The following is an 18,238-nucleotide window of genomic DNA, read 5'->3' as shown; positions in this document are numbered from 1 at the left end:
GGACCAAAGTACGAGTCCCTTTCTCGTTTCTTTGGTTGTTTTTGTCATATATTTAAGCAGGTGATTAATATTTTAACGAGTTTTTGCGTTGTCTTTTTGCCGACATATCCGAAAACTTGAAACAAATTAGCCCTAAACACATTACGAAGTGTTTTTTATCTGCATTTGGTTTTGCTCATGTTTTTCTTTGTAGCTTTTGAGGAAATGAGATAGGTGAAAGGGGTAAAAATTAGAGTAATTTCACATGAATTACAGGATTTATTGTAATTTTTTACATGATAAAAATATTGAATCGATGTACCGAAATTAAAATTTTGTTGCACCGTGTCATCTACGTTCATCAATTTTTAATTTAAAAATTACACTAACAAGTTAAACTTGGTATTATTCATTTTATCTTTTATTTTATTTTTATCGTTAAAATTTAAAAATTTCAAATATTTTTTTATTATTATTTTTTTAAATTGTATATACTTGGACGTGATTTTCTACGTAAACTGAAAAACACTGTGATATAAGATTAAATTTCCAAGAAAATATGCGTGTCCGACAGGCCGAGAGGAAAAGGGGGCTTGAAAGAAAATTGTTCGGCTCCTTAACGTAGAATTCAGAAAAGTGCCCGAAACAAAATAAAAATAAAGACAAACATGAAAACACTGTTTGACTTGGTACATGACGGCGTGAGTTTAAATTTCATCGGTAACTATCTAACAAAATCTATAATTTGATAAGAAAAAAAAAACTGTTTAACTTCATACTTAAAATTACAACAAAAAATATACAAAATTCCCTAAAAAAAATATAATACCCGATAGAAAACAACTTTGTACTTAAAATTACAACAAAAAAATATACAAAATTCTATATATATATATATATATATATATATAATGCCCGATAGAAAACGACTTGAATGAAACACTGTTGAAGTTCTTACATAAAAACACAGTCTAACTTCGTACATACAAAAATGAGAATTTTTACGAAAATCTTTTGATACTGTTTATTTTAATAAAAAAATTATATTTTTATATTTAAAAGTCAATTATGTTACTATTTATTTTATCTTTTATTTTATCTTTATAGTTTTTAATTTCTTAAAAAAATAAAATAAAAATCCTAAAACCACCCAGTATTTTCTGCTTACAAAAACCATGAATAGTGTGACCAGAAGAATTACCCAAAGAGATGATTCTAGTCTTCCAAAAGTCCTCTTTTTCCTTCTCTCTCTTTCTCTCTCCTCCGATGATTTGCTCTTTGACTTTTCTCTCCTCATTCTCTCTTCTTCCTCTGTCATTCCTGAAGAATTATTGACACTCCCTCTCTACTCTCTCATCCCACCTCTTGCCGCTTCGTCTTCTCCCAGATTCCGGCAAAACTCCGCTCGCCGGCTGTTTTTTCACCGGACTTCTCCACCGGGCATGTGAAGGACCCCCAAGCATCTCAATTGATACTGTTCTTTAAGTAAAATTTCTTTCTTGGTTTCATTTCATCAATATCTTGCAGTTTAGCATCTGGGGTTTTCTTACTTTTCATTAATCTTGTGATTGTTTCCCGTTTGATGTGAATTTTGTTTCATTGAAATCTGGGTTTTTATTTTTTTATTTTTTTATTTTTATAATTTGTGCTTTAAGGCTTTAAGGCGGTCTTGGTGTTTCCCAATTAAGAAGTTGATCTTTCTTTATTTCCAGTCCAATTCTTGCTTAAAGTTTGCGATTTTTATTCCTTAATCTGACTTTGTGTGTGTGTGTTTATATGTATAGTCGCTGCTTTTGAATGTTAAGATCATTTGATTGTTACTTAGTAAAGTTTAATACTGGCGGTTTGGCTGTGATCGAATTGATCCAGTCTCGAATAGTGTGGCATGTGAGATGAAAACAGACTAACAGAGGAAGAGGAATTGATACATCTGTATTTGATTTACAAAGTTTGGCAAATTCTTGTCATTTCTTTGGTTTCCTGGTGATTGATATCCATCTTCATAACCAAATAGCAATAAGTTCGAGTATCTAGAAGTTCTAGTGCATCCACATCCTGCAGTTTCGTAACTTTCGTACAATGTGTTACTAAGATCTTTTGGTTTTTGGCTACTAAAGTAGCTATTTAGCATTCAATTGTGGATTAAATTTTTTGATCGAGTTCTTATTTAATTTCAGATTGGAATGGGGGTATATCTCAGCACTCCTAAAACTGAAAAGTTCTCTGAAGATGGCGAGAATGGCTGTGTCAGATATGGTTTGTCTTCCATGCAAGGATGGCGTGCCACAATGGAGGATGCTGTGAGTACATAAAACTTTGCTCTTCCTATTATAAGTTGTTTTGAAAAGATAAATCCTTTTATGTCCATTCTCAGAAGTTTATACTGTTGTATCTTTCTCCGTCTTTATTTAGCATGCTATAGTTAGGATTCAACTGAATATGATATTACTTTACATGCTCAATTGACTGCATAAATCTAATTCCACTTGGCAGATTATTATTTGTCCTTTTAATTAGGATAGAAGTCAATTATCTTGTGGCATGTGATGGTGCAGCTATAGGGTTGGGTTTGGCTGCTTCTTCCTTGTAGCTTTGTAGTTTCCCTTGGTCTGTTTGTTTATTTGACTAGTCTTACTGGTGATTTCTGTTTGTCTCAGTAAAGAAATAATCCGGACTGTGGGAAGTAGTACTGTACAGAATCTGGTACTTGCTTCCCCAATTGGTAGCACCAACCCCTCTTGGCTTCTCAAAATCTACTTCTCTCTCTATCTCTCTGTGTACTAAGTCTTTTTACTTTATCTGATAAGTTGTTGGAAAAACTAAAAACTCTCCTGCATTCATCAAAAGATTTGCATCCTGTATAAGAGGAAGTTCAAGTGATTATTTTGTTTTCAGAAACTTGTGTCACATTATTAACATGCTGTTTGTTACAATGATTTCTTTTGTTAGCATGCAGCATATCCTGATCTGGATGCATCCACCTCATTCTTTGGTGTTTATGATGGCCATGGAGGTAAGAATTTGAAATTTTCGGTATCGACACGTGCACTGGACTTAATATGGTTCTGTTACTATATCATTATGGAGGCCTTTCTTTCCCTCTCTCTCAACTGAATGAGTTCTGTTTGACCTGCATTTTCACTTTGTGAAGTATATTAGCAATATTTGCAGTTATTGTATAATTTGTATTATATCTAACTTAAATCCAATAATCTTTTAGGCAAGGTAGTTGCTAAGTTCTGTGCAAAATATCTGCACCAACAAGTGCTCAAGAATGAAGCATATGCGGCTGGAGACATAGGAACGTCTGTTCAAAAAGCTTTTTTCAGGTTACTACCTTTGATGTACTTAAATTCAGTTGCCTTCTACTGTTTTCTAAGAGGAGGGGATGAATACAATTAGTCAAGCTCCATTGTTTTGGCTGTGCTTCCGTAAGATCACTTGAGCTTAACGTGCCATAATATTGGCCATATGGTTTAAGCCTATATTGTCCTGGATCCCTATGAGATCATAGATACTTGAGATGGTAATGCTTGTTCAAGTTGTAAATGCTTAAGAATTTAAAGAAAATAGACTTTTATTTCCTATCCTTAATGCAGAATGGATGAAATGATGCGCGGACAAAGGGGTTGGAGAGAGTTAGCTGTTTTGGGAGATAAGATAAACAAGTTTACTGGCATGATAGAAGGGTTGATTTGGTCTCCGAGGAGCAGTGATAGTAACGATCAAGCTGATGATTGGGCTTTTGAGGAGGTAGGTGCAAGAACCATAGAGTTTATTGACTTTATAGTCTCTTTGTGGAGCAGATTCTAATCTGCTTTATCTGGCTTTGGTGCATACTAAATTGATTATTTTGATTCTTGGGTAATTTAGAACTTAATCATTTGGTAATGCCATACGTTCCATTTTACATTCAGATGATCCATCTTAAACCAAACACAGTCAAGAGATTATCTATAGTACTTGGGGACATGCCTGCACACACTAAGTGATTTTATATAGTACAAGTAGTTTGTTTCATTTGATTTCATAATTTCAATGAATTCCATAAATTTAAACTGAACTACATTTTCAGGGGCCTCACTCTGATTTTACTGGTCCAACTTCTGGGTGTACAGCCTGTGTTGCAATTCTTCGAAACAAGCAACTTGTTGTGGCAAATGCTGGTGATTCACGCTGTGTGATATCAAGGAAGGGTCAGGTAATTTATTATATTTCTGTCGTTTTGCATTCTTGTTATGTTGATTGCTTAAAATATAGAATCAAGACTTTTCTTTTCTATATCAAATGGTTAAAAGTGATTAGCGGTCTAACTTCTAAGGCTATTTATATGTGATCACATGTTTATAATTGAGAATATTTCTATATTCTTGTTTCCTGCTGTAAATTGTCTATAGTTGTCTGATGTCATTTCTCTTTTCAGGCATATAATCTGTCAAGGGACCACAAACCCGATCTTGAGCTTGAGAAGGAGAGGATTTTAAAAGCTGGTGGTTTTATCCATGCAGGACGAGTCAATGGAAGTTTGAATCTTGCAAGAGCTATAGGTAATTTTACTGCATGCATGTGAATTCTTAGTAAACTAGCTTTCCAAAATCTCCGTTAGATATGTATCCAAAGGAATTAAATTATGTTTGAAATTTAAACTTATTGATGTCTGGAACTCCCTCGGAATACATTCACGGTGCTTTGTTGTATTCTACATTGAGTGTTTGAGTGCATGCGCATATTTCTGGAGGGGGGGAGCTAAGTGGAGAGCTTTTTGTAATTCCCGTACTCATTAATTTTGCATATACTGCAGGTGACATGGAATTTAAGCAGAATAAATTTTTGCCAGCTGAAAAACAAATTGTAACTGCCAGTCCGGACATAAACACTGTATGTGTATGCTTGCAACACTGGAAAGCAAAAATATTTACTTACAGTTATTTACATTTTGAAGTTTCCCAAAATTGTTTTGGTACCTGTTTTATTGTAAAAGCAAAAATATTTACTTACTGTTATTGGCTATAATTTCGTCTTCCATTTTAATTTATTTAATTATATTTTAATTAGGTTGAGCTTTGCGATGACGACGAATTTATTGTGCTAGCATGTGATGGCATCTGGTATGTGTCTTAAGCTTTTCTGTCTGTCTTCATATATTTTTTGTGCAATATATGCTTGCTGATATGATTCTGCTTTTGGTAACTCAGTTTAATGTTTTTAAGTTATGGTATGATTGTCGGAAAGTGAGTTGATATTTTTGTTAGTTTCTTTCAGGGATTGTATGTCTAGCCAGCAAGTGGTAGATTTTGTACATGAACAACTACTCTCGGTGAGTACATATTTCTCTTTCTCTTTGGTTTTTCTGGTTTGAAAACACGGACAACACTTTTGCAATGCAGTTGAAGTGGTTCGGTATTAAGTGATATGCTGCTTGATAAGGGGGTAAGAGTGCTCTCAACTATTACTTCTCTGAGTTCTCTCTGACGCTTACCATTGTAAATCATGCAGGAAAGCAAGCTATCTGTGGTGTGCGAGAGAGCCCTTGATAGGTGCTTGGCGCCATCGACTGCTGATGGTGAGGGATGCGATAACATGACCATGATCGTGGTGCAGTTCAAGAAGCCTGAACAGTCGACTGAATCCGAGGGTGGGCAATCCTCACCAACTGAAGTAGCAGCCGGAAGTTATTCAAAGGGGAAGTTATTCAAAGGCATATGAATGTGAATCGAAGTAGTTGGCCCGCTGTGTGCCGTGGAATTAGAAGAGAGATTTGCATCACGTTTTTACTCTTTCATAAATGTGAATCTCCGATTGGTAATTGTAGATGCTTTTGAACATAATTTTACTGTATCTTTGAGCTTTACCAGTAAAATGATGTCAACTGCTTGATTGTTCCACTGTCGCCATGCCCATCTGGATAAAACATGTGTTTGCAGTGGGTGCTGCCATCTTAGAACCGCAAACAAAGCGGGGTGAGAGACATGAGACCAATTCGCCAAACGTGTTTGCAGCTTCGACAGTGTGATGGGGCGTATGGTAATTAAGTCTAGAGATACGATCTCTATCAAATATGTTAGAATGAGGTTCAGAGTTCAAATCTTACCGAATGCATTTGTGGTATTATAAATTGGAAATGCGTTCTTAATTGGTAGCATAGTTACTTAGTTTGCAATAAAAGATCTTTGCAAATGTAAGAAGTGGTCTTAAAAATTGGATTTTCAATCAACATTAAGTTTATAAGAAATCATCACGTCTCAACTCTCAAAAATTCTAACAAGGGAAGGACAAAAATAAAAAATCAAAGAAATAAATTTATAAAAAGAAAAACTAATGAAAATGGTTTGAAAACTTTGAATTTTAACGATATAGACAAAATAAAGGGTAAAATGAGTAGTACAAGATTGACTTTTTAGTATAAAAATATGATTTTTCGTTAAAATAAACAGTATTGTGAACTTTTCGTTAAAACTCTCTTTATAAAAATCTTGCTTAAATCTGAAAATTCAATGAGGATATTTTGGTAATCTTAACACTTCACCATCTCAAAGCCCCAACGGTAAAAAGCCTTTCTCAGCTGGAAGCCTACAAACTGCAAAAAAAAAGCCATGAACAAACAGCTGCCAGTTTTGATACATAAAACACCCTTTTTCTGCTCCATTCCTCTCTCTCTCTCTCTCTCTCTCCACCTTACTACTTTCCCTCTCTAAAATGTCCTCCCAGCTGGCCAAAACTTGCGTTTTTTTTAGAGAAGGGGAAAAACAAACAAAAGAGAGAGATAGCAAATTGGAGAGAGAAGATAGGTATGTCTGCAATTGTCCCTCCAATCAAACTCCCACCACACCACTTTCTCAAACCCAAAACTTTATTCACTTTCCACAATTGCCCTTCTGTAACATTCCATCTTCATCACTCATTTACTCTGTATTCTTATCTCCCACCTCCATGGGCCTTTTCGGGTTCTCACAACCCAGAGAGTTTCTTCTCGCAGACCCGAAAAAGAACAGATAGATATCCATCTGTATACACACAAAAAGACCATCTCTCTTCATAGTTGCCTTTATTATTTATTTGTTTTTATTTATTTATTATTATTTGTTATTATTCCTCCCCCTCCTCCTCTGTCTCTCTCTCTCTCCTCTGTCTATCTGGAATCGAAAACCTTATCTCCTTTTTCGATTTGGGTTTTCGTTTCCTTTGCTTAATCTCTAAGGTTTTATCTATGGAGATTGATTTATAGTTTTTCACAAAAAAATCGTATTTTTTATTTCCTGTTTGGATGTGGATTTATAGTTTTTCACTATTTAACGGTCAAAGATTCGGGCTTTGAGCAGGAGATGAAAAGGGTTCAACTGGGTTTTGAATTTGATCGCTTTTCTCTCTTGAATTTTGTTGATTTTTTGTGATTAATTCGGGATTTTGAAGAGGAAGATGAAAAGGGCTGCTGGCAATTCCAAGCAGTCTCAGCCTGCTGATGAGGAAACTAGGATGAAGTTCAGACATGAAAGTCTTCTGCAAGATTACCTCGAACGACAAAAGGTTTGATTTTTTGTTCGACTTGTGTTCTGGTCTTGTCTTTCTTATTGAACTTCTCTGTCTAATTCTTCTTTTTTTGTTTTTTGTTCAAGTCTTGTCGAAATTTTGTTTAGTTATCATGTTTGTTTGATATTCTAGTTAGTTTGTTGTGATTGAGAAGAAGAATGAGAATAATTCTGAATCGACAGAATGAAGTACCAACTCCAAAGTTAGAGTGACAGTTTTCTGACAAGACGATGTATAATTTAAATTCTAAACTACTCTAACTACGGGGACAGAAATTCGAACTTTAGTACAAGAGTCGGGCACACTGCCCTGCCTACTGACCTAACCCGCGTATGCTAGACTAACAGTTGTTATAGGAAAGCTTCAATTTTCTAGGATCTTAAATCTCCAATGAATTCAAAATCAAGTACTTGTCTTTATATTGCTAAAGTTTGGAAGCAATCCGTTGAACACTAGGTGGACGAAACGAAATTTAATCGGGTTAATTTCTGTGTTTTTTTGTCGTATGAATGAGTATGAACATTGTTTCTTTTTATGTTTTGATAGGAATTTGTATCAAAGAAGAAGAAGTTGCAAGCTGCAAAGCAGAAGAGAGACATTCTTTTGGCAGAAACTCGGTATGATTTTGTTCTTCTGGTTTGTGTATGCCAATGTTTTCTGTCCACAAGTAGGATATGCTAATTTGCTTTTCTCTTCGGAGCTTCAGATTTTTGAGACGAAGGCATAGCCATATGCTGAAGATAAAATCAGCAGAAACCGAACCAGAAGCCCGACATCAGAATTCTGATGTACAACCTAAGAAGTTGGCAAAGAAGAGGAGAAAAGATGCCAATGAAGCTGTTCTAAATAAACCCTCTCATGTCTCGCCGGAAGAAGGAACGCATTGTTTCGGAGCCCGGAAGAGTAGAGAGGAAGCCTAAAAATTGTGTAGTTAACGACAAAAGGGTTGGAAAGAAAAAAATTGCAGTGCAAGATCAGGTTGCTCTGAATGTTTAAATTACTTCGTTTACAGGTAATGGAGAAATTTCTCTGTTTTAGTGAAAGCCAAAAGGCCCTCAATAATCCCATTGTCATTCTTTTTCGGTTTTATTATCGTGTGGTGAATGTCCGAACGTTCCTAGGATACTATCCTCCATGCAGGATTAGTATCCTCCTCGCTGGATTACGGATCAGTAAACATGTCATTATATTATATCAGTTACTTTCAATGCAACCTGGGATGACATCGTTTAACATTTTAGCCATTCTTTGGGGGCAGTTCACGCAAAACCCTCCAAATAAATCTTCACAAAACAATCTCAGCAAGACGAAATATCAACATGTACTCAATATTTGATCGATTACGTACGCAGTAGCTCCGTTTAATAACAGGTGTGAAAGAGGTAAATAGATACAGCATTTACACACATATGTTAACGAAACCGTACAAAGATACGGGAGTCAAAGATAATATCCAATACATGTTACTTCCTCAGATACACATCTACGCTCAGAAGCAAACATCAACAGCGGAAAAATGAATTTGTACGTGTTGAGTTGTCGCCTCAGATATAGAGATGGGTCAGATGTGTCTCTTGGAAGTCAAGTTTGAATGGGAAGCTGAGCAAATGTTCCTACATTGGGCTGCAACCGCCAACCATCATGTTCTTGTAAACTGCATTAGCATGGTCTGGATCTCCGGATGTGCCGTACAGTGGAATGAGAGCATTGTAGGTAAACACATCAGGTTCAAGACCAACAAGTTGTAGTTGTTCATAAATCCTCCCTGCTTGCTCCACCATTCCAGCAAGTCCAAGATTTGGTGTGAACGAATTGTATGTGTAAAGATCAGGAGCAATTCCTCTAGTCCGCATTTCATCATAAAGTGCGAGCGCTTCCTCTACCCTCCGTGATCTTCCAAGTCCATTTATCATAAAAATGGTAAGAAACTGAGTCAGGATCGAGGCCACTTTGTTTCAACTCCTCAAAATGGTCCACAACATCAACTACTCTCCCCGCCTGGCAGAGGCATTCTACAAGAATGGTGCCGGACTTCAGGTCCGGTCGTATTCCTTCTTAATCATTCTTCTAAACAACTCGCACGCAGCTTCCACATCACCTGTTTCTGCAAAACCTTTTATAAGAACATTACAAATAGCAGAATTCGGTTTGCATCCATAGTCTGCCATCTCCTCAAAGGATTGCATTGCTTAATCTAGTCTTCCCGACTTGAAAAGTCCATCGATGAGAGGGCCATATGTACTTGTTTGGAATGTTTAAAAAGGTTGGGATCAAGGAATGACACTAAAAGGTTAGAGAGTTTCAGGTACTTGATCCTTTTATTTATCATTCTTATAAAGGGGGACATGGCACAATCCATCCCAACTTAGGAGCTGCATTGCCCGCGAGCCTCAACCGTTCGGTGAATTCCTTTAACTGTTTACGCAACGCAACTGACCAAATCCAACACTAGACTGCCTAGAATAAAGAAAGAAGGTTTGCACATTTGAATCAGCAAATTACGTAAAACTTACAGACGTGTTCATTCATCGCCAAGTGCGTTGAAATTGAGTTAATACAACAATGATAACGAAACCAAGTAACACTTGCTATGGTTCTCAACGTTTGTGAGAAAGCCAGGTGACACTGCATTACCAAATCTGCAACAAGAAAACCTGTATGTTAGTCAATGCAGAGTTCAGGAGCCTCAAGAACCCTGCGCGTGCTATAAACACATACCATTCCCAAATCAATCAGAGGCAAAAACAAGATAGTGACGGAGCATGTGAGAGAAATTTAGATCCCCGTCATCCACATATATTAGAGATTAAAGGGTTATCCAATTTGATTTTGGATTTAGCAATACCATTTGATACATTATATGTAACCCTTAATTGGCTACACTTAAGCCCTATCAAGGGATCAATGATCTATATCCAAGGGCGAGAGGAGAGAAATTGAACAAGTCACAGAGAAACTATCAAGTTAAAAGACTCACTGGAATCAGAACTTCCGAAAAGTAAATGAAAAAAAAAAACTCAGTTGCGTACCTCGCCTATTTAAGAAAGTGTAGTTTTTGGTTTTTTATGCATATAAACATCAGTGACAAACTCCGCGGCATGCTTGCCCATGCCTCTGCGACTGTCAGGAATACAAGCAAAACATTTAATTACAGGGAAACAAGAAGGCATTAATACAGGAACATTGTGATCCGGTTTACAAACATGTTGCCCACTTACAATAACATATAATATGTATTTGATAATACAAAATTTAACAAACACACACATACAATGACCGTTACAATTACGGTCTCACTTGCTGAACACACCTGTCCAAGCCAAAAAGAGTTGAGTTCGTTAAACTTGCATCAGCCGCGGTATCATCCATGCTCAGATCATCATACCTACAAAATGACCAGCAGGGAATGACGACTTCGCCTAGGCTAAAGTACTGGGAATGTACAAAAAGGATACGAAACATTTAGAATTCAAAAGACACCATAATGCATGAAAGAAGGCATACATATATTGGACAAGTATATTGAACAAAAAATGGCAGGTCACAGCCATATATAATATGCTAACAACAACAACAACAAAGCCTTTTCCCACTAAGTGGGGTCGGCTATATGAATCCTAGAACGCCATTGCGCTCGGTTTTGTGTCATGTCCTCCGTTAGATCCAAGTACTCTAAGCCTTTTCTTAGAGTCTCTTCCAAAGTTTTCCTAGGTCTTCCTCTACCCCTTCGGCCCTGAACCTCTGTCCCGTAGTCACATCTTCGAACCGGAGCGTCAGTCGGCCTTCTTTGCACATGTCCAAATCACCGGAACCGATTTTCTCTCATCTTTCCTTCAATTTCGGCTACTCCTACTTTACCTCGGATATCCTCATTCTCAATCTTATCCTTTCTCGTGTGCCCACACATCCCACGAAGCATCCTCATCTCTGCTACACCCATTTTGTGTACGTGTTGATGTTTCACCGCCCAACATTCTGTGCCATACAACATCGCTGGCCTTATTGCCGTCTTATAAAATTTTCCCTTGAGCTTCAGTGGCCTACGACGGTCACACAACATCCATCCAGCTCGTATTCTATGGTTGAGATCTCCATCTAATTCTCCGTTCTCTTGTAAGATAGATCCTAGGTAGGGAAAACGGTCGCTTTTTGTGATCTTCGCTAAATTGCTCCGGTCATTAGTGTGGATAAGTATATAAATGGATAGAGATAGGAAAGCAAACACAAGATGTACGTGGTTCACCCAGATTGGCTACGTCCACGGAATAGAAGAGTTCTCATTAATTGTGAAGGGTTTACACAAGTACATAGGTTCAAGCTCTCCTTTAGTGAGTACAAGTGAATGATTTAGTACAAATGACATTAGAGTACAAATGACATTAGGAAATATTGTGGGAGAATGATCTCGTAATCACGAAACTTCTAAGTATCGGAGTGTGGTATCGACTTGCCTTATTTGTCTCATAGGTAGATGTGGCAGCTTCTCTGGAAGTACTCTTCCTCCATCCAGGGGTGGTATCTTTAACTGGTGGAGATGCACAAGGTAATGTATCAATTTCACTTGAAGCTTACTTGTAGTTTCAGGCTTGGTCAAGCGCGATACAAACCATGTAGTAGGAGTCCCCCAAGTCGCCGAGCTAGGGGATTTGCTGAAAGAGGTGACAGACAAGGTAAGCAATCAGAGCTCCGGCTGATTGTTCACCTTCTCCCCATCTTGCAGCAGCATGAAGGATAAAGAGAAGAAAAATGAGAAGATATGATATAGGATACTTTTGCTTTTGAAGAAGTAACTTTCCACAGGCTTATTCTTGAACTGAGCTGGAGGGTTTTCTGGTTTCCTCCAGAGTATAAGGCCGACTGAAGAATTTGAGGGTCAAAACAAGTCCATCAAATCTAGAGTACGTTCGACCCTGCTGATATGGGATACTTTTGCTTTTGACAAAGTAATGGATGGATCGGCACGTGTGCTGTTACGCTTGTCTCCACATGCTTCCTTGTATCCTTCGCACTTGCCCTATCTGTTCCTCAAGCAGATGCGGTATCTTCCCTGGCAACATAAGATGTTGAACATGAGTACTCGAGAGCAATGCCAGGTAAGTAATCAGGTAAGGGGTTCCAGGCTGTCAGTTCCTGGCTGGGAGCTTGATTTCAAGTGCTGACTGATTGCTCTCTTTCTCCTTGTCTTGCAGGTAAAAACAAGGCCAAAGGAAAAGACAGGGAAAAAGCATGATATGGGATACTCTTGCTTTTAACCCTGATGATATGAGATATTCTTGCTCTAGTATAGCTTGTTTGCAGAGGTATTATCGGGGGGAAAGAAAGCTGAATATTTCGAAAGGCTTCGTTGGGAGTGGCCTCTCAGATATGAGGAAGGGTTGAGCATTTTTGCAGGTCTGCCTGTCCGTTGGGGATGGAGGTCGACATATATAGGAGTCTCCCTAACAACAAGTAGTAATGCTATTCCTTTACCCTGCTTGGTCATAGCACGGTAGTGGGAGCTGCCAACTTCACATGTTTTAACTCTGTCAGAGCACTTTGAAAAAGTGGTATGTGGTATCTGGCTCTCGAGATTCGGAGAACGATGCTTCTTCGATTTTTGAGAAAGCAATCATGGTGGGGGTCTGGCTCTCGAGATTCGGGGAGCAGTGTCTCTTCGATTTTTGAGAAAGTAATCATGTTGGGAGTCTAGCTCTCGAGATTCGGAAGGCGGTGCCTCTTCGATTTTGGAGTAAGCAATCTTGTTGGGAGTGTTTTCTCGGATGTGAGTAAAGGTTGGGCATGTTTGCTAGTCTACCTTGCCACGAAGCACGGAGGTTGACACACAGGGACTTTCCAATTATCCAGCAGTGGTACTATTCCTTTACCCTTGTGGGTAATAATATGGTAGCTAGACCTTCAAAATTTATGTGTCTAAACTTTGTTAGTGCTGTTTCTTTGCTATTCTTTTACCTTTCTTGGTCAGAGCGATGTAGTGGGAGCTGCAAGCTTCACGTGCTCAACTTTGGCAGAGACTTTGACAAAGTTATCTGTGGTACCCATGAGCTATTGTTGCGTGTGGGAAGTGGGTGATTGAACAGTAAGATTCATGTGCTTTCTACTTCACCAGAAGTCTTCAACAGAATGCCCATAATTTCCGCAAAGCTGAGTGTGCGTGTGACAGGTGCTGACAAGGCTAGAAAAGAAGGTGCCTCTTTGATTTCTGAGATCGGCCCTCGTGGTCTCTGAGCAGCCCAGCTTTTGAGAAAGCGAGCGCCTCTTCGATTGATTCGGAGAACGATGCCTCTTCGATTTTTGAGAAAGCAATCATGCTGGGGGTCTGGCTCTCGAGATTCGGGGAGCAGTGTCTCTTCGATTTTTGAGAAAGTAATCATGTTGGGAGTCTGGCTCCCGAGATTCGGAGGGCGGTGCCTCTTCGATTTTGGAGCAAGCAATCTTGTTGGGAGTGTTTTCTCGAATGTGAGTAAAGGTTGGGCATGTTTGCTAGTCTACCTTGCCACGAAGCACAGAGGTTGACACACAGGGACTTTCCAATTATCCAGCAATGGTACTGTTCCTTTACCCTTTCTTCGATTTTTGAGAAAGTAGTCATGTTGGGAGTCTGGCTCTCGAGATTCGGAGGACGGTGCCTCTTCGATTTTGGAGCAAGCAATCTTATTGGGAGTGTTTTCTCGAATGTGAGTAAAGGTTGGGCATGTTTGCTAGTCTACCTTGCCACGAGGCACAGAGGTTGACACACAGGGACTTTCCAATTATCCAACAGTGGTACTGTTCCTTTACCCTTGTGGGTAATAATATGGTAGCTAGACCTTCAAAATTTATGGGTCTAAACTTTGTTAGTGCTGTTTCTTTGCTATTCTTTTACCCTTATTGGTCAGAGCGATGTAGTGGGAGCTGCAAGCTTCACGTGCTCAACTTTGGCAGAGAACTTTGGCAAAGTTATCTGTGGTACCCATGAGCTATTGCTGCGTGTGGGAAGTGGGTGATTGGACAGTAAGATTCATGTGTTTTCTACTTCCCCAGAAGTCTTCGACAGAATACCCATAATTTCCGCAAAGCTGAGTGTGCGTGTGACAGGTGCTGACAAGGCTGGAAAAGTAGGTGCCTCTTCGATTTCTGAGATCGGCCCTCGTGGTCTCTGAGGAGCCCAGCTTTTGAGGAAGCGAGCGCCTCTTCGATTTCTGAGATCGGCTTTCGTGGTCTTTGAGCAGCCCAACTTTTGAGAAAGCAAACACCTCTTCGATTTATGAGATCAACCCTCGTGGTCTCTAAGCAGCCCAGCTTTTGAGAAAGCAAACGCCTCTTCGATGTCTGAAGCTCCGTCGAGTGCAGCTTTTTATAGGGGCTGGCATTAAGTTCCAAAGCACACTTGAATCTCCACCAGTAGAAGCTCCATTCTTGCACTTCTAAGATCTTGATTTGTCCGACCTCTTCTCTCTTCAATACCTTTGAAAATGTCTGGCCCCTCCGACCGTCGTTTTGACTTGAACCTTGTTGAAGAGGCAGCCCCGCCTTCTCCAGACAACATATGGCGCCCATCCTTCGTCTCCCCTACTGGTCCTCTTACCGTTGGGGATTCCGTGATGAAGAATGATATGACCGCTGCGGTGGTGGCCAGGAACCTTCTCACTCCCAAAGATAACAGACTACTTTCCAAACGGTCTGATGAGTTAGCTGTTAAGGATTCACTGGCTCTCAGTGTTCAGTGTGCAGGTTCTGTGTCTAATATGGCCCAACGCCTATTTGCTCGAACCCGCCAAGTTGAATCATTGGCGGCCGAAGTGATGAGTCTCAAACAGGAGATTAGAGGGCTCAAGCATGAGAATAAACAGTTGCACCGGCTCGCACATGACTATGCTACAAACATGAAGAGGAAGCTTGACCAGATGAAGGAAACTGATGGTCAGGTTTTACTTGATCATCAGAGATTTGTGGGTTTGTTCCAAAGGCATTTATTGCCTTCGTCTTCTGGGGCTGTACCGCGTAATGAAGCTCCAAATGATCAACCTCTGATGCCTCCTCCTTCTAGGGTTCTGTCCAGTACTGAGGCTCCGAATGATCCCCCTCCGATGCCTTCTCTTTCTGGGGCTCTACCGACTGCTGAGACTTCTCCTAAGCAACCTTTGTGAAGGCTCCATCTTGTTTGTTTATTTTGACTCATGTATATGTACATATTTGTAGCTTATCGGGGATATCAATAAATAAGTTTTCCTTCATTTCAACGTATTGTGTTAAATACACCAAAGCCTTCTTCGCTAAGTTCTTTGAATTTTCTTTTGTTGAAGCTTGTATGTTGAAGCTTTCTGAGTGGAGCATGTGGGTTGGGGTAGTGTTCCCTTAATTTTTCGAGTGAGGAAAACTTCTCGGTTGGAGACTTGGAAAATCCAAGTCACTGAGTGGGATCGGCTATATGAATCTTAGAACGCCATTGTGTTCGGTCCTGTGTCATGTCCTTCGTTAGATCCAAGTACTCTAAGTCTTTTCTTAGAGTCTCTTCCAAAGTTTTCCTAGGTCTTCCTCTACCCCTTCGGCCTTGAACCTCTGTCCCATAGTCGCATCTTCTAATCGGAGCGTCAGTAGGCCTTCTTTGCACATGTCCAAACCACCGTAACCGATTTTCTCTCATCTTTCCTTCAATTTCGGCTACTCCTACTTTACCCCGGATATCCTCATTCCTAATCTTATCCTTTCTCGTGTGCCCACACATCCAACGAAGCATCCTCATCTCCGCTACACCTACACATCCCCAAAACTCTTTGGAAGAGGAGAAACCTGAATAAAGGAGGCACATGCGGCCATGATCGTCAAGACTGGTGAGATAACACTCTATGGGGTTGTAAAAGGGATCCTTGAATATTTCCTGTAGTTGATCTAGATGCTTATCAGAATTGGTGAGCCCAAATGAGTCCAAGTTATAGGCAACAACTTCTGCTTCACCGAATAAGGGCATGGCAATTAGAAAGCCATTGTACTCTACAGAGCAAATAAGATAGGGAAACTTCAATGGGATGGCAGAGTCCCATTCTTCTATTTTTAATTCCGCAAATCCGAAAACAATTCTCCGATTCTTTCTTGCTTCCAGCACATGGAAAAGAAACTGAACACATTACTAGACTACAGCTAAACTAACGAATGTGATTCGCGTTGTTTTAGTCCACTACCTTATTAATCTTAAGAAGCATACTAAAATTTATACTGAATTTCAATCAAGAATAGTAAACAACAATTATCGAGCTTTTATCGCTCCAAACAGCTGAAGTCAATCCTAAATCCCACTCGAACATTTCTCCGATGCAATTAACATTATTCGGATAGCATCCCAAACTAGAGGTATAGAAAATTGAAAAAACTAAAATGTATTACTGTATGATAGACAGGCAAAACCTAATTGCCGACTTAACGACTAATAACTAGAATTAAGCACGGAAATGAAGCCGAACCTGATGAATATCACACTGTTCACAGTCAAAGCAAGTGCCATTACAATTGGATTATATCACTTACAGCATAATTCAGTTTTGCGAAACTAAAAAACAGCGGCCATAATTGCTGTAATTAGGGAAGGAATTATATTTAGGGATACTGTCATCAGTTCAATTAACTACAGAGTAAAATTTTTATATTTGTCTCTATGGTAGAATTGAGAAAGAATTAAAAAGCCTAAATTCCAATAAAAAAATGCAAACTTTGTAAGGAGTGCGACAGCGAGGTGTGCGACGGTGAGGCGCCGAATCGATTTTGTCGTTGAAGAGCTCTGGAGCAAAATCGGTTTGTCGTTGAAGAGTTCTCTGGAACAAAATCGGGTTTGTCGCTCAAGACCTCCCACTCCCACTCCCATTCACACTCCGTCCCTCTCTCGCTCTCTATGTCTCTCGGTGTCTCTCTCCCTCTCTCTATCTATCTCAGAGGCGGCATATAGCCTCCCATCCTCGAAACCCTCACCGAATGACAACAAACCTAAAGCCTCCCAATCCGTCCCAAACCTTACTGGACAAAATTACCCTTCTAAATTTCAAAAACTACCCAATCAACCCAGACGGCTTTTTTGTAATTAAGCTGAAATTGAAGGGCGTTTAAGTTACTGTAGATTAGGGTTTTATAAAAGGAAAGACCCCTCCTCCTCCGTTTTTTTACTTCTACAGATCCCACCTCTCTCTCTCCTCCGGATCTCTCTCTTCCAGCTCTCTCAAGGCAAGGGCGAGATATCTTGTAAGTGTCTACATTTGCATTTTCATTACTGTTATTGTGTAAATTTACTAATTATTTTACTAACCGACACTTATATTTTTATTATTATTGTTATTGTGAATTTACTAATTATTTACTAACTAGCACTTACATTTTTATTATTAATATCACTGTTATTGTGTAAATTTACTAATTATCTACTAACTTTCAAATCAAAGCACAAGGGTGGGTGATTCAAGTTTGGGTTCTCTCCCGCAATTGAAACAAAAATAGAAAATATATATCAAGGCACGGTTCAGCCTTCAAGGAAGGCAACCTATCACCTAATGACTAAGGCGGAAGCACTTAACTAGTATTCTGCCACCCAATTCCCGATTAATCAAAAGTCAATATACCTGCTATAGGCTGACTTTATTTGCGAACTCGAATATGATATGTATATAGTCTTCACTGACCCAGTAGAACACACTTTACACACATATGTTGCAAAAAATAAGGGGAATCTTATAGATCGTGACACTGAAGAGGCCACTAAGGAGATAAATAA

At 39.1% G+C, this 18,238-nt stretch overlaps 4 protein-coding genes across 8 annotated transcripts in view; 2 read left to right on the top strand and 2 right to left on the bottom strand.

Moving 5' to 3' along the window:
- Nucleotides 1-1,154: 1,154 nt before the first annotated feature.
- Nucleotides 1,155-5,864, top strand: LOC103442179 (probable protein phosphatase 2C 60). The gene is made up of 11 exons (XM_008380949.4): nucleotides 1,155-1,464; nucleotides 2,157-2,279; nucleotides 2,929-2,992; nucleotides 3,200-3,308; nucleotides 3,579-3,732; nucleotides 4,055-4,180; nucleotides 4,403-4,526; nucleotides 4,781-4,857; nucleotides 5,035-5,087; nucleotides 5,242-5,296; nucleotides 5,476-5,864. Exons 2-11 carry the CDS (start codon nucleotides 2,163-2,165, stop codon nucleotides 5,683-5,685), a joined length of 1,089 nt encoding a protein of 362 aa, XP_008379171.1. The 5' UTR covers nucleotides 1,155-1,464; nucleotides 2,157-2,162; the 3' UTR covers nucleotides 5,686-5,864.
- A 689-nt stretch (nucleotides 5,865-6,553) lies between these two features.
- Nucleotides 6,554-8,568, top strand: LOC103442137 (uncharacterized). Its single transcript, XM_008380897.4, has 3 exons — nucleotides 6,554-7,503; nucleotides 8,053-8,123; nucleotides 8,213-8,568. The coding sequence occupies exons 1-3, from the start codon at nucleotides 7,396-7,398 to the stop codon at nucleotides 8,424-8,426; spliced, it is 393 nt and encodes a 130-aa protein (XP_008379119.1). The 5' UTR covers nucleotides 6,554-7,395; the 3' UTR covers nucleotides 8,427-8,568.
- A 551-nt stretch (nucleotides 8,569-9,119) lies between these two features.
- Nucleotides 9,120-9,674, bottom strand: LOC139192402 (pentatricopeptide repeat-containing protein At4g31850, chloroplastic-like). The gene is made up of 2 exons (XM_070814504.1): nucleotides 9,589-9,674; nucleotides 9,120-9,399 (listed from the first exon to the last, which is right to left on the bottom strand). Exons 1-2 carry the CDS (start codon nucleotides 9,672-9,674, stop codon nucleotides 9,120-9,122), a joined length of 366 nt encoding a protein of 121 aa, XP_070670605.1.
- A 295-nt stretch (nucleotides 9,675-9,969) lies between these two features.
- LOC103442127 (uncharacterized) overlaps nucleotides 9,970-18,238 on the bottom strand; it is a 32,076-nt gene continuing 23,807 nt past the window's right edge. For 2 of the 5 annotated variants that reach the window (XM_070813109.1, XM_070813108.1), the window contains exons 3-4: nucleotides 10,817-10,891; nucleotides 9,970-10,145 (exon numbers count right to left, since the gene is read on the bottom strand). In XM_070813109.1, coding sequence (XP_070669210.1) covers nucleotides 10,058-10,145; nucleotides 10,817-10,891 — 163 coding nt within the window. In that variant the 3' untranslated portion in view covers nucleotides 9,970-10,057. Of the gene's footprint in view, nucleotides 10,146-10,535; nucleotides 10,627-10,700; nucleotides 10,939-18,238 lie in introns of those variants that run through there. The other 3 variants (XM_070813110.1, XR_011575787.1, XM_070813112.1) reach the window with 3 other exon arrangements.

Source organism: Malus domestica, chromosome 15 (genome assembly GCF_042453785.1).
Source record: "Malus domestica chromosome 15, GDT2T_hap1".
Classification (NCBI taxonomy): Eukaryota; Viridiplantae; Streptophyta; class Magnoliopsida; order Rosales; family Rosaceae; genus Malus; species Malus domestica.
Note: the sequence above shows the minus strand (reverse complement) of the source record. Positions and strands in the feature narration are given on the sequence as shown.